This window comes from Notothenia coriiceps, unplaced genomic scaffold (assembly GCF_000735185.1).
Source record: "Notothenia coriiceps isolate Sejong01 unplaced genomic scaffold, NC01 NC01_scaffold00034936, whole genome shotgun sequence".
NCBI classification, from domain to species: Eukaryota; Metazoa; Chordata; class Actinopteri; order Perciformes; family Nototheniidae; genus Notothenia; species Notothenia coriiceps.
The window spans coordinates 215,922-228,411 of record NW_011367637.1 but is presented as its reverse complement, the minus strand read 5'-3'; the positions used below and the strand labels follow the sequence as shown (position 1 = coordinate 228,411).

At 41.3% G+C, this 12,490-nt stretch overlaps 1 protein-coding gene across 4 annotated transcripts in view; it reads right to left on the bottom strand.

The window, feature by feature from the left end:
* Positions 1–12,490, bottom strand: part of LOC104962545 (contactin-1a) — a 62,583-nt gene that overhangs the window by 3,697 nt on the left and 46,396 nt on the right. For all 4 annotated transcript variants that reach the window (XM_010790992.1, XM_010790994.1, XM_010790993.1 and 1 more), the window contains exons 10-23: positions 11,959–12,083; positions 11,386–11,503; positions 10,719–10,866; positions 9,705–9,832; positions 8,859–9,031; positions 7,919–8,042; positions 5,234–5,395; positions 4,754–4,903; positions 4,081–4,151; positions 2,761–2,995; positions 1,707–1,810; positions 973–1,162; positions 426–538; positions 188–344 (exon numbers count right to left, since the gene is read on the bottom strand). In XM_010790992.1, coding sequence (XP_010789294.1) covers positions 188–344; positions 426–538; positions 973–1,162; positions 1,707–1,810; positions 2,761–2,995; positions 4,081–4,151; positions 4,754–4,903; positions 5,234–5,395; positions 7,919–8,042; positions 8,859–9,031; positions 9,705–9,832; positions 10,719–10,866; positions 11,386–11,503; positions 11,959–12,083 — 1,998 coding nt within the window. The remainder of the gene's footprint in view (positions 1–187; positions 345–425; positions 539–972; positions 1,163–1,706; positions 1,811–2,760; positions 2,996–4,080; positions 4,152–4,753; positions 4,904–5,233; positions 5,396–7,918; positions 8,043–8,858; positions 9,032–9,704; positions 9,833–10,718; positions 10,867–11,385; positions 11,504–11,958; positions 12,084–12,490) is intronic.

Sequence of the window (12,490 nt, the reverse complement as noted above, 5' to 3'; positions counted from 1 at the left end):
AAAGTTTGATTGGTTGTCAAGCTTGAAGAAGGTGTGGTCTAAGAAGTGAGATATTCACTTTGGTTTGCGTGCATTTCATTTTTTTTGGATCAAATGGAACCAACTTAAAAACAAACATTATATGACTACCACATTATTCAGCATTGTAAACAAAGAGCAGGAATTAATGGTGGAGTGTGTTTGTTACCTGTGACGTAGATTTGTGACACGGCCCCATCCCCCCCCTCTGTGAACGCCCGGACCTCCACCACCCAGTTCCCCCCCTCGGGCAGGGGGAGGTTGATGTACTCCTTGTTGGTTACGAACAGCTTATTCTCGGTGTGCCCCTGCCGCCTGTACAGCACCTGGGTACAAACATGTCATGTATTAGAAATGAAAGGAGCAGCTTCTGTTTACAGTGTGTATAAAAGTAGAGCTGTACCCACTTTATAACCATTTATCGACGCCTCGTTACCAATCGGTTCCACCATTTCCCAGGCGATATTCAATTTGTCGCCTTTAATCTTTTTCCCAATTATTTTGGGAGCTCTACTTGGAGCTGTTAAGACACAAAAAAAAAGGAAAAAATGGTTTAATTAAATTGAATGATATTGTTGTCAAACAGAATCTGAATACTTTATTCATCCCAAGGAAAACTGTGATTTGTAAAAAATGAATCCGATTAAACAGAATACAAAATGTCCAATAAAAAGATTTAAGCATTAAAATAAAAATATGACATAAGTTAAAGTAAAAACATTTAGATCAAAGATTAAAACATTTTTTGTATATAAACATACTGTAAGAAATTAAAGTAAAAATGTGCACATTGTACTACAATATATCAAATGTATATTACAATATACACAAAGGTGTATTTGTATAATAATAGTAATTTGTAAGTAGGGACTAAACATGACTCCAAGATGCAGTACATGTTTTACATGTAGTTAGCTGCATGTCAACACTAAACTGATTTGAAGCACAACATACGGGGTCTCTTGGTGAGGATCTGGAAAGGCTCGCTGGCCGGCCCAAATCCTGCAGAGTTGTACGCCCGGACCTCCACCAGGTAGTAGGAGAAGGGCTTCATGCCCTCCAGCCTGGTGCTGTTCTCATTGGCGCTGACCACCACCCTCTGGGCCCCCCCCTCAGTGTCCTCTTCACTCATCCAGTACTTCACCTGGGACACAGAGGAGCAGAGGATCCAACATCGGCTCGGTTATTAAGTCTAGCTTTTACGACACGTCTAAGAACTGATTTAAAGCATGAGGAAAAAGATAGATGTCATAAACAGGTAAATAATTAGACTTCCGATCGGTTAAAGTTCATTTATAGAACCGTGTAGAAGTTATACTAATGGTTGTTAGGATAAAAATAGAAAAGGAAAAGATCTTTAGGAAAAAATGGCTACTACATGTACAGTATAGAGCAAAAATGTTTCAACAAATCAAATAAAAAAGTATTTAGAGATTGAAATCTGTGTTGTGATTGTTACGATTCTATTCTAAAGAGAAGCATTTATTTATCTCATTGTACATGTATAATGACATTAAACGATTATATTCTATACCAGCCATGATGTCTGAAAACAGCAGTTAAAAACCATATCACAAATATATTTTCCAAGCTGCAAGATGAGCCGAACTGTCTTACCCCTCGACAAACTGTCTTACCCCTCGACCCTATTTTTTCCCCAGGAGGCCTCAGTGAAATGTTCTACTGACCTGGTATCCGTCTATATTGCTCTGTGCGAGATGCAGCCAGCGCAAGGTGCCTTCTGTGGCAGAGAGAGATTTGCCATCTACAATGACAGGAGCTTCAGATGGAGCTGAGGAGAGACACAGTTTGGTAAAAAGGGTGCAGTAAGAGAAGCATATTTACAGAAAACTCCAAAGTATTTGATATGTATGAACATATTGATACACTAATGGATCCATTAGTTACCCTGACTATAAACTATCCATGTGTATCGGCCACACCAATGCTACATTTCTCTCTCAGTAGTGCTCAGGCATCATTTTAGTAAAAATCACTCTTGGCCAGCGTTCCTACACTGGGCCAGAGACGCTTCTCCGAGAATTATTGTCCGGTTATACACTGTGTGTTGCCTGTCCCTGCCAGGATACTGTCACTTTGAAAATAAATTGTCATGCGGGGCCTTGAAACAACAAGTCATCACATACTGTCATCGTGTTGCACACAGAAACAAACACACAAAATCAATTCTGCACCACCAGCACACAGAAACAAATGGTCCCACCCCTGGAGGCAGAGCACTGTTGCAGGCTTCGCTATAAAATCACAGACGCTCAAACGGCAAGCGTTCGCAAATTGGGTTACCATGGCAACGGGGCATCTCTGTAACCTATCATGTCTGGGTTGCCAGTGGTTATCTCAACTGTCTGTCAGTGGAAGTTAATAACTAGGCTAAATGCTTTGCATCCTTGGGCGAATTATCAGCTTTCTGGTTCATGCTACATAGATCATGATAATCCCCCCGCAGGGAGAGGCGGAGAGAGGGGAAGATGGGTTCACTTTCAAGGGGGTATTAAAATTCCTCACAACTATACATGAGAACTTTTATTAAATGAGTCCCACTCCATTGGAAACCCTGCTAGTGGTAAGTAGCTGACACTGACAGATTGTAATAGCAGAGTGTTGGCATACTGGAGAGTTCCTCATCCTGTGTGAAAACAGCACCGGGTATATCAGCGTAGCACATTTTCATTTTTTATGCTTCAGTGGTGAGAGTTGTACATCTCTCTCTCCAGTGCTTACCGTCCTGTGCAGTGTAAATTCTGGCTGTTAGGCTGAAGGGTCCCTCTCCTCTGCTGTTAAACGCTTTGACCTTGACTTGAAACTCCGTGGATGCAGGGATGGCGGCGTCTTTGTGGACGTAGTGCTTGGCCTGGGGGTCGGCCAGCGTCACCCGCATCCACTCCGCTCCATCGTGTGGTTTGAAAGCCACAATGTAGCCAAAGTTAGGCCCATAGTAGTACTGCGGCTGTACAGGCTGATGACAGAAACATCCAAAATCGAACCGAAGTTTCCACGATCAAAATGATGCATCATATATTCATGCTAATGCTATAGGTTTAACAGCAAGATAAACCTAGTATATATATACTAGGTATATATATAGGGATTCTAGACACTATTAATTGCATCGTAGGTGATTCTTTTACCTTGTTAATTATTATTATTTGTATTTTTTATTCAATGTTTTATTTATGTATCTATTTCTTCTTATGTTTTGTTTGTTTTTGATCGTTTGTTTGTTTGTTGGTTTTCGGTCCTGTTTTGCCTGCCCTTACTCAGTTATATTGTCTTTTCTAGTTGGACACCTGAAATGAAGCATTATATCCATCCCATAGGAATCTGTATCACTGCTGTATGTATGATATTTAATAACTTTGTTTAAAGCATATTGCACTAATAAGATCATTTTTACACTCTTTGAGTAATTTACAAAAAGTCGTGACACTTTTCTGGCTCGTCCCTCCCTTCTCACAGCATATGTTGGGTAAGACATGCCTGCATTAGGCACTGCCGCTAACCTCTAAACACATCTCATTCTCCAGCTGCTCGGGGTTTGAAAAGCAATGAGTAAGCCAAGCAAAAGGCAATTTACCCCAGAGCTAATTCATCAAAGGCTGCGGCGGGGAAATGGAGGATAATGATTTTGGTAACACATTGATTTTTTTGTTGGTGGTGAATGTTTTGTATGAAATTAACACTTATTTTAGTTTAAGGTAAAATAAAATGCATCAGAGGCATGAGAATGTGTCCATCCATATTATTTGTATTTATTTTAAATCTCCCTTGCATCTTACTGTAATGGCTGTGTTATCCTTCAGTTTTCTATTGTCCAACTATATTTGTTTCATTTAATTATATTTGCTTTGTTTAAGCATGTGTCTCCTTCTTTGGAAGGAATTTTACAACTTCGATGCTCTGGAATAAAGGTTATCATCATTCTAAGAAAAGATTCTCCTCACACGTTACTGTGAGAAAATGGCATCGTGTCTCCTTTCTTTGAGCTTTCTTTGAGCTAACTGTATGTTTTGACACTTTTCCCAGTGGAAAGTCCACACTCACCGTCCACGTGATGGTCAGCTCTCTGCTGGTCCCTCCGCCACCGCCCACATCAGAGGGCGCCACCACAGGAACTACAATGAGACGGCAACAGCAAAAACTCTGAGCCCACATGCTTAGAATCCACACAAACAACGCCAACCCACACAGGCTGTAACCTATCCCTGGCAGCAGTACTGACACATCCTCCCTCTGCAAACACAATATCAATATCTTCACCCGAGCCAAATGCAACACCTTTATGTCAATTTGGGAATCTTGCCACTGAAGGAAACAGAGAGGCAAAAGTTCTCTTGTTTTGTCTCGAGTCTAGTAGCTAACTCTCAAGGTATGGTTATTGTTTTAAGAGAGGTCAGAGTAGGCCTGTGATTTCCATTTTATAATTGAATTTCAGTATACAGTTTCAGCAAAGTGCTCATTTGTAGCGGTTTGTGTGGCGAGTCTGGCAGCCGGCTGCTGCTGTAGGAAGTACAGCTTCATGGGATTTCTGCTGACTCATTTCTACAGCGATACTTAGCGTAAGTAAACAGTGCTAAAAAAAAATGATGAAGAATAAATAACAGAATGGAAAGCTGGATTGTAGGAGCTCATTTCCATGACCTTTCAAGTAACTCTGAGGCTTCATACTGACAATCTTCTGTATGAATGGTAGCTTAAAGTCAGGACATTATCTTACTTGCTTCCAGCGTTTTCTCTTTATGTGACGGGCTGCTTGGCTCTCCTGTCCCCAAGGTGCTGGTGGCGATCACTCTGAACTCGTACTCAATCCAGGGGATCAGATCCGCCACTGTGGTCATCTCTGTATTCCCTTCTACATCTGCAGGAGCTAGAGAAAAAAAAACACAGATTTTAATGTACAGTGCCAAATTGTCAGGGTTATAGCACGGTATATTCAAATAATGCACACCATAAGCTATGCTATTCCTCTATTTAACAAAAATGTCCTTAAAACAACAATGAAGTTTCATTTGTGGAGTACATTCCTATATTTTAGGTCCTTGAGTCATGACTTTAGCCATTTTTAAAGTCACATTTACAACTGTATAGGCCTAAAGTATAACTATGTGGCATGACCCAAATTATTGTAACACCAGTGCCAGCTCAGCATTTAGCTCGCAGTGTTTATTTGACAAAGCAGTGTGCTGGAGTTTCTCACATGTAGTGGCATTCTTCCAGACATCCTTTGAGAAGGGGTCCCTGTACTGGATGGTATATTTGGTGATGGGGTTATGGTTGTCTGCTCCGCGGCTCCACTGCAACGTTACACTCTTGTCAGTTTTGTTCATCACTCGCACCCCACCTGGGGCTCCGGGGGGACCTGAGGTACGGAAAAGAATAAGAGACACGTTAAAAGGGTTATTTGATGGATGATGAATAGTGTGGCCGCAAAGATGTGTTGAGTTTAGCGACAATGTCCCTTACCCTTCACAAGTAAAAATCCTCTAACAGGATCACTTTGAACTTTTCCCGACAGCAGATAGGGAACATTTAATTAATCCCAAAGACAGACAGAAAGAGGGTATAGTTCTACTAAAAGAGCTTCATCTTATTCAAGCTCATGGGAAAATTTTAGCTACAGTACTGAACCTTTATACTTCAACACCAGTCTTCAAAAAGCTGACTGCATATGAAACACAGCACATCAAACCCTTACATTCTTCTACTTTAAAAGACATCAGCGAAGAATGATGGATTAAGACATTACGTCTTAAAGCCCATTGACATATATAAACTAAAACTTAAGCACAAGCGTTTGAATCCAGTGCTTCTCTTGGTCCTCCTGCTCTCCTGGATTCTTCCTAAGGAACATAAAAACGGCCTAATAGAAAAGCCAGACTGTATCAAGGTTAGCTTCCCAAGCCGCAGCCTCAGATATCAGCCAGGATTTACTTTTTTTTTAAGTCTTGAAACTAAGCTGAGACAAGTAAGGCGATTAGACATCCAAAGCTTCTGACCCTTCAGCTTCCCCTCGCCTAAGGAGTGAAAGCAAAGACGGTGAAAAATCTCATTGCAAGAAATGAAAAGTACATGCAGATTTTAAATGTCCGTACAACAGTCACAAACAACTAGCCTGGCAACATGTTTGAACTGATGAGCTTAAGCCTTTTAAACTCACTGACATACTATTTGTCTAATATATCGTATTCAAATTACTTGTATAGAGACTATTCTTGCACTATTTCTATTCAATTTTATTTGTATTTACTTGCACTATTTTATTTGTTTTATTGTGTTGCACTGTTGGAGGAGCCTGTTGACTTAACTACTGTACACTGTAGCTATGTACAAATGAAAATAAAAGCCTTGAATCTACTGTTTAACAAAGGTCATGGATAGTTTTCATAATCCAGAGACAATTACATTAACCCGGCCACATTTCAACACGGTTTCAGGCAAGACTGTAACATTACCCTAGAATAACACACACACCCGTCATATGAAAACAGCTCTCCTCCGTATCTGAAATCCCTACTAATAACAAGCTACAGGTGCAGAGCTGTGTCTTTAGCTCGGGCGATCTCCTGACGCAGGTCTGCTTCCTCATCTGCCGTGATAAATGGCCGTCTTTCATCTCTCCCTGGCTGCGCTCCGGACCGCTGGCATCTGGCACTCCATTAGGAGCGGCCCAGGGCCTGTGTTTTGCTTCTACTCTGGGAAACGTTACAGTCAGCTGCTGTGCTTTCACCTGGCCATCTGTCAACACCTGCTCAGAAAGCAGCAGCGGCGGCAGCACACCCAACGCACAACAGGGATCACCGGCAACCAGAGCACTGCTAAGAGTTCTTGGGTTGCTATCTGAAGAGGCCCTTTGTCCACCAACACTAGGCCTGTTTCAGGACCCGAGGGGAGGCTGTAAGGCAAGCCCTCACTCACCAGGAAGTGGAGGCTGAAAACAGAGCCTAATGAATCATCCAGGAGGTGAAATACAGTAGATGACAGACAGAGCGCAGCGGAAGAGTGGCAGTGTTTGTTTTGCACGTGTTGACGTCCGTATGTGGCTGGGAGAATAAGAAGTGAAATCATCAGCACTCGGTATGAAAACACTGTGATTAAAGAAAGAAATCTATGATGATCTACACACTTAAGTAATCAAATACTCATCACATGGCATTACACAACTGATTTCCACAAACAGGGTAGTTGCTGTTATGCTGACAGCCCTACATAAAGTGCTACTTTATTCAGTTATAATGAAGATAAGTGGGCGCTGACACGCGTTCAAAACACTTCCTAGTGCTCCATTCAATTTAATCAATCTCTAAAAACCAGAAAAACCCAACCCAATCGTCTTTGCCTGGCTGAGTTCCTGAATTAAAAACTTTTCCTGGCCCTTTCTCTTTTGATTTCCTTCGCATTGGGTCTCAGGATCGAAAGGTTAACTGGCAATAACAGCTACGGTCTGGTTAACTCATATTCGAACATGCACTGGATAACGTACTCTGTCTACTTTGTCTTTTTTCCAACACGTGGCCTGACAATAAGGACTTGGGGAAACATTTTAATGAGTAATGTAGAAGAAATATGTGTCTGATGAAGTGTGGAAGGATTTTGTCGACGGTTCAGTTTGATAAGCTCTATCGAATCAAACCCCTAGGAAACTTGGCTTTAATCGTTAGTATGTCTATAAAACATTATATATTCATTCAAAAGTAACCAGCAAATATTACATTTTAATAGCTAGTTATTAGGAGTTTAACAGTCAAAACCCTGCTTTATAAGGTCTGAGTTGGCAGAGTTCAATCCGATTTGATGCAGTACCCAAACAATCCAAAACGAATAATAAAATAAAACAAAAATTACAGAAATCTCATGTACTGTAACTGCATCATTTATGACTCACCCCTGACAACCAGGTGGGCCGAGGCGGTCATGTTGTCGATGGGGGTCTGGGCAGTGCAGGTGTAGCGTCCAGTGTGCTTCAGATGGACGTTCTTAATCAGCAGCTCACCGTTTGAACTTCCATTCTGCATAAAAAAACAAGACAGAAAACCGTTCATTGAGGACCTCAGCAAAGCTTTCCCTCTGTGTTCCTCTCGGAGCACAATTGTAATGTGTCAAAAATATGAAAAAGGACATTTCAATCACTAAGGTAATCCTTCAAGACAAAACTTGAGCATCCAATTAGGTGAACTGAACATGGGCTTAAAGCTAAAGGTCTTCACCTGTTTTCCTATGAGGAAATGTCAAGTTCCAGACAGTGTTAGCTCTTATTAGCACTCTCGCTGCAGAAAGGTTAAACCATCACAGAAATCTACTTTAAAATACATGACTGCATTTAACTCTGTTTGAGAGTCAAATTGGCTTTGCAATTGCAACACAAACAGTATCTGAAACTCCTGGACCCCATTTCTACGAGGGTAAAATCCTCCTTGTGTACAAAAATGGAGTATCATCAATCACAATCAAAATAGCGTTTGCCCAGTTGGCACGCAGAGTGACAAATGAGAAATGCTAACCGCTAACTGATGCTTTGAGCTGCACTTAGAGCCAAAGTGAGTCATGTCAACAATAATGGATTCAAGCGGAAATTGCTATTAAATTGCTATAAAATGCACTCAGGACAGGGATGAGAAATGGCTTTTGGAGTCATACACATTTAAAGCAGGCTGTACTTTTTCCATTGCAGGTATTCCAATAAAAATACTACGGACATTGACACAACTTGAAATATGACTCCAGGCTGGAGCTGAGCTGAGCGGTTTGGGTAGAGTTGGCGCTAAACTTTGATTATTTATGTAAACGTTTCTTTAAAATACTTGAGGACCAGCATCATGTCTCACCAGGGTGCGTTCATAATGTTGGCTTTCCTTGTGTAGGTCAATGACCCGGCCATCCAGGGACCAGATGAAGGTGATGTCAAGAGTGGTGTCATGTGACGCTGCACACTGCATCGCGATGGTCTCACCCACTTTGACGTCAGCATTGGCCGGTGCCAACGTGATCTTAGTGGAATCTGGGGAACAACGCAAGGGGATGAGAGTATCAGTGATGATGAAGAATAGATCAATCCAGCAGTAGAAACTTCATTAAGGTACGAAATGGAAATGTGATTTAATAGATTAAAACAAATAACAGGTGAATTACTTAGGAATCCAAGCAGTCAAATACTGAAGTAGCCACATCTGTGGTACAGTACTCTAATGGTGTGTAAATGAGTGTTAAATAACTAGAGCTGTTCAATGTGCACAAATGTCCAGAAGAGGGCAGAAAAGAGCTATAAATAGAGGTGTGACGTCTGGGATTTCATGTCTCAAGAAAAAATAATCCCAAGCAAAAAATAGCTCATAGCAATTAGATTATTTGCTATTCAATAAAACTGTCTCAAAAAAGGTTCATAATTCAAACCATTTTTCTCATTTCTCATTGAACAGTGTAAGGACCGAGCCCCTGTCACATCTAATCTAATCCAAAGCAATCCCCTCACGCCTCTGTCCTTGGGGAGCGACTGAATATCCAGCCTGTATACTGTCACTCTGCTCAGAGGGATATCATTCAACAGTAGACATTTGGAGGTCAGGGCTGTTTTCTTGGACCCAGAGTGACAGGAATGATTGCCAGCAAAGGTCAAAGCATCACTGGAAACAATAAGTCTAAAGAGAGTTATTAATTTGGCATGTCTTCATTACCTGTGACCAACAGATCCCCCGTGCTGTTGGCCTTGCCCCGGTCGTTCTCGGCGAAGCAGGTGTAGCGTCCTTTATCTGCCCGCGTCACGTTGAGAATCTCCAGGCTCCCATCCTCCAAGATGAACACCCTGAGAAGGAAACATTATTCATTCTTCAAACACTGTTGCGAAAGAGCTGTAATATAAAATATTCAGCACGATATGGAGGTCAAAAGTCCAGAGTATATTTTCCTATGCATGATGAAAAATGAAAAATGATGAAAGTAGTAGGCAGTTCCCTAATGGTATGTAAGGTTTTCCAAGAAACAGAATGTGAACTTGAAACTATTCAGCAACATTAAATTGAGCTAACAGCAAGGCAATATTGTTTGATTTTCTTCTGCATATTTCAATTCATGCATGTAAAATAGCATGGTGCCAGCTGCCCTGCACTACTCCACACAGACAGTCGCCATAGAGATGAATATAAGGCATTAGCTGCATAGTCATTTTGCTGTGAGTTACTGTGGTGCATGAGGGGGGTGTAGGGTGGGGGAAAGGTTTTGGGGTTTTAGAGCTCACAGATTAGGCTTGTTTTTTTCAGTGAGGAGCACAAGACAGGGTTTACACATCCGGTCTGTCCATGCTGATGAGCTTGAGAATGAGCTTAATGTCACCCGCTGACAGACAGCAGAGCAGTGCTCAGCCGGCGCTGACAAACAACAGCTCTAAAGACTTTACTGGCACAAAGTACATTTAGGAGATCTAGAGCTTATTTAGATCCCTAATATCCCCTTACTGTTCTCCAGAGGGAAGTCTCTAGAGTCGAGAGACATTACTTTCTCAAACACTCGTCCTTGAGGTGATATGACCCAGATGTGTCTCTCAGTCACAGAAAAAGCATGATGACTATTTGCATTTAAAACTGCAGTACAAAAGGAAAACTCTGCCGTGATAAACCCCTCCTGAATGAATAAACTATCTGTACGGATAAAAAGACAAGAGGAAGTATGCTGTTTATTTAGAGAGCGCTCACCTGCTAGAGTTGGAGAGCAGCTCGGTGCCTTTGCTCCAGGAGAAGGTGGGCTTTGGAGCCGCTTTTGGTCGACATTCAATCACCACACGGCCATTTTTAGGTGCCATCAAGTCCTTCAATGGGTTGTGTTTGAATGTGGGAGCACACGCTGAGGAGGGACAGATTGGATTATTCATCACAAACTTAGTAGAATATGCATTAACTGCAGGCATGCATATATGTATAGCCCGTTTTATATTCATTTGAATGTGTAGTGTGCTGCTTCAACTTATTGTGCATGCTACTTTAGATGACCAAATTAAGTTTTTGGAAAAAATCTCAATACGTTTTTTTCAGGCATGTAAAAGTTGTTTTTTTAGTTACATTACATTACATTGTATTTAGCTGACGCTTTTATCCAAAGCGACTTACAATAAGTGCATTCGACCAAGAAGATACAAACTTGAAGAAAACAGAATCATATAAGTACATCAGGTTTCATAGAGCCAAAATAAAAGTGCTACTCAACTGGCTTTAGATAAGCCAGTCCTTTATTAGTATATAAGTGCTTTGTTAGTAATTATATCGCTCAAAGTCTTACTGAGCTACAATTAGTTAGTTTAAACCCTGACCTTTCCATCTCTGACGCAGACATTTGTGCCGCGGCTGTAGCCAAAGTGTGACTCACCATACACTCGCAGCTCTGCGTTGGCATATATGATCCCGTGGTGATTTTCTGCAATGCACTGGTACATCCCTGAATTACCAAACGCCAACCTGCTGAACCTCATGTCTTTCCTGTTGGACTGTGGATCATAACAAGAGAGTGAAGTTAAAATATCATCTGACGACATTTCACCATTTCCAGTTTATCAGTAGCCTAGAGTAAGCAAATGATTCAAATCAAACTATTGTTGACATCCACAGATGATGTTCAGGTAACAATCCATTTATTTGTATGGGAGAGGATTTCATTAATGCATAATGATATCCAGCTGCATATATCAAACAACCACCCCCGCTGCTGTCACTATTACTCTTGGGTATTTTCCAGGCCTGATGACAGTTGTTTCTATGGAGAGCCATGCTGGCAAACAGTCAATACCAACAGGTACTTTCTACTGACATGATGTGAACCCACAGTGCCAGCTTCCTGTCACTGCTGAGCTACTGAGTGTTGCCAAATGAGCTCTGTGTATATTACAGCAATAATTAAATCAACATTTATGTCACACAGTGTTTAAATGAGTTTTAATATTACCGGTTCTCCATTTATCAGCCAACGAATGCTTGGTTCAGGTTGGCCGCTTGCTTTGCAGGACATGGTGTAATCCCTACCGAGGTCTTTCTCTGAGCTGCTGATGTGCTGCACCCACGCAGGAAACGCTGCAAATGAGCAGAGAAACCGTGTTTGAGGAAAATCTGAGAAATCTACAAAGCTGCTAAACAATATGTGATTTGAAACTTAAAGGTCACCTATTGTGCAAAATCCACTTTTTCATGTCTTTTATACAGAAACATGTGTCCCCTCTGTGTAAAGAGATTCTGAAAGTTTCAGGAAAAAAGATTATCTCTCTTTTTGTCCATTTCTATAAAAACTGAAAATGAGCCACTTTATGAGGTTGTAACGTTTTTTTGGCTTGTATAACCATTAGCCAATCACCAACCAAGGTAACCCCCCCTTGCCCCACATCTTATCACCTGAATCTCCTCCTAGAGCACCATTGTGTTCTTTTTAACCAAATCTCTCTCAGAGGGGCGTGGGGAGTGGCTCCTTATTTTCATCTAAAGTA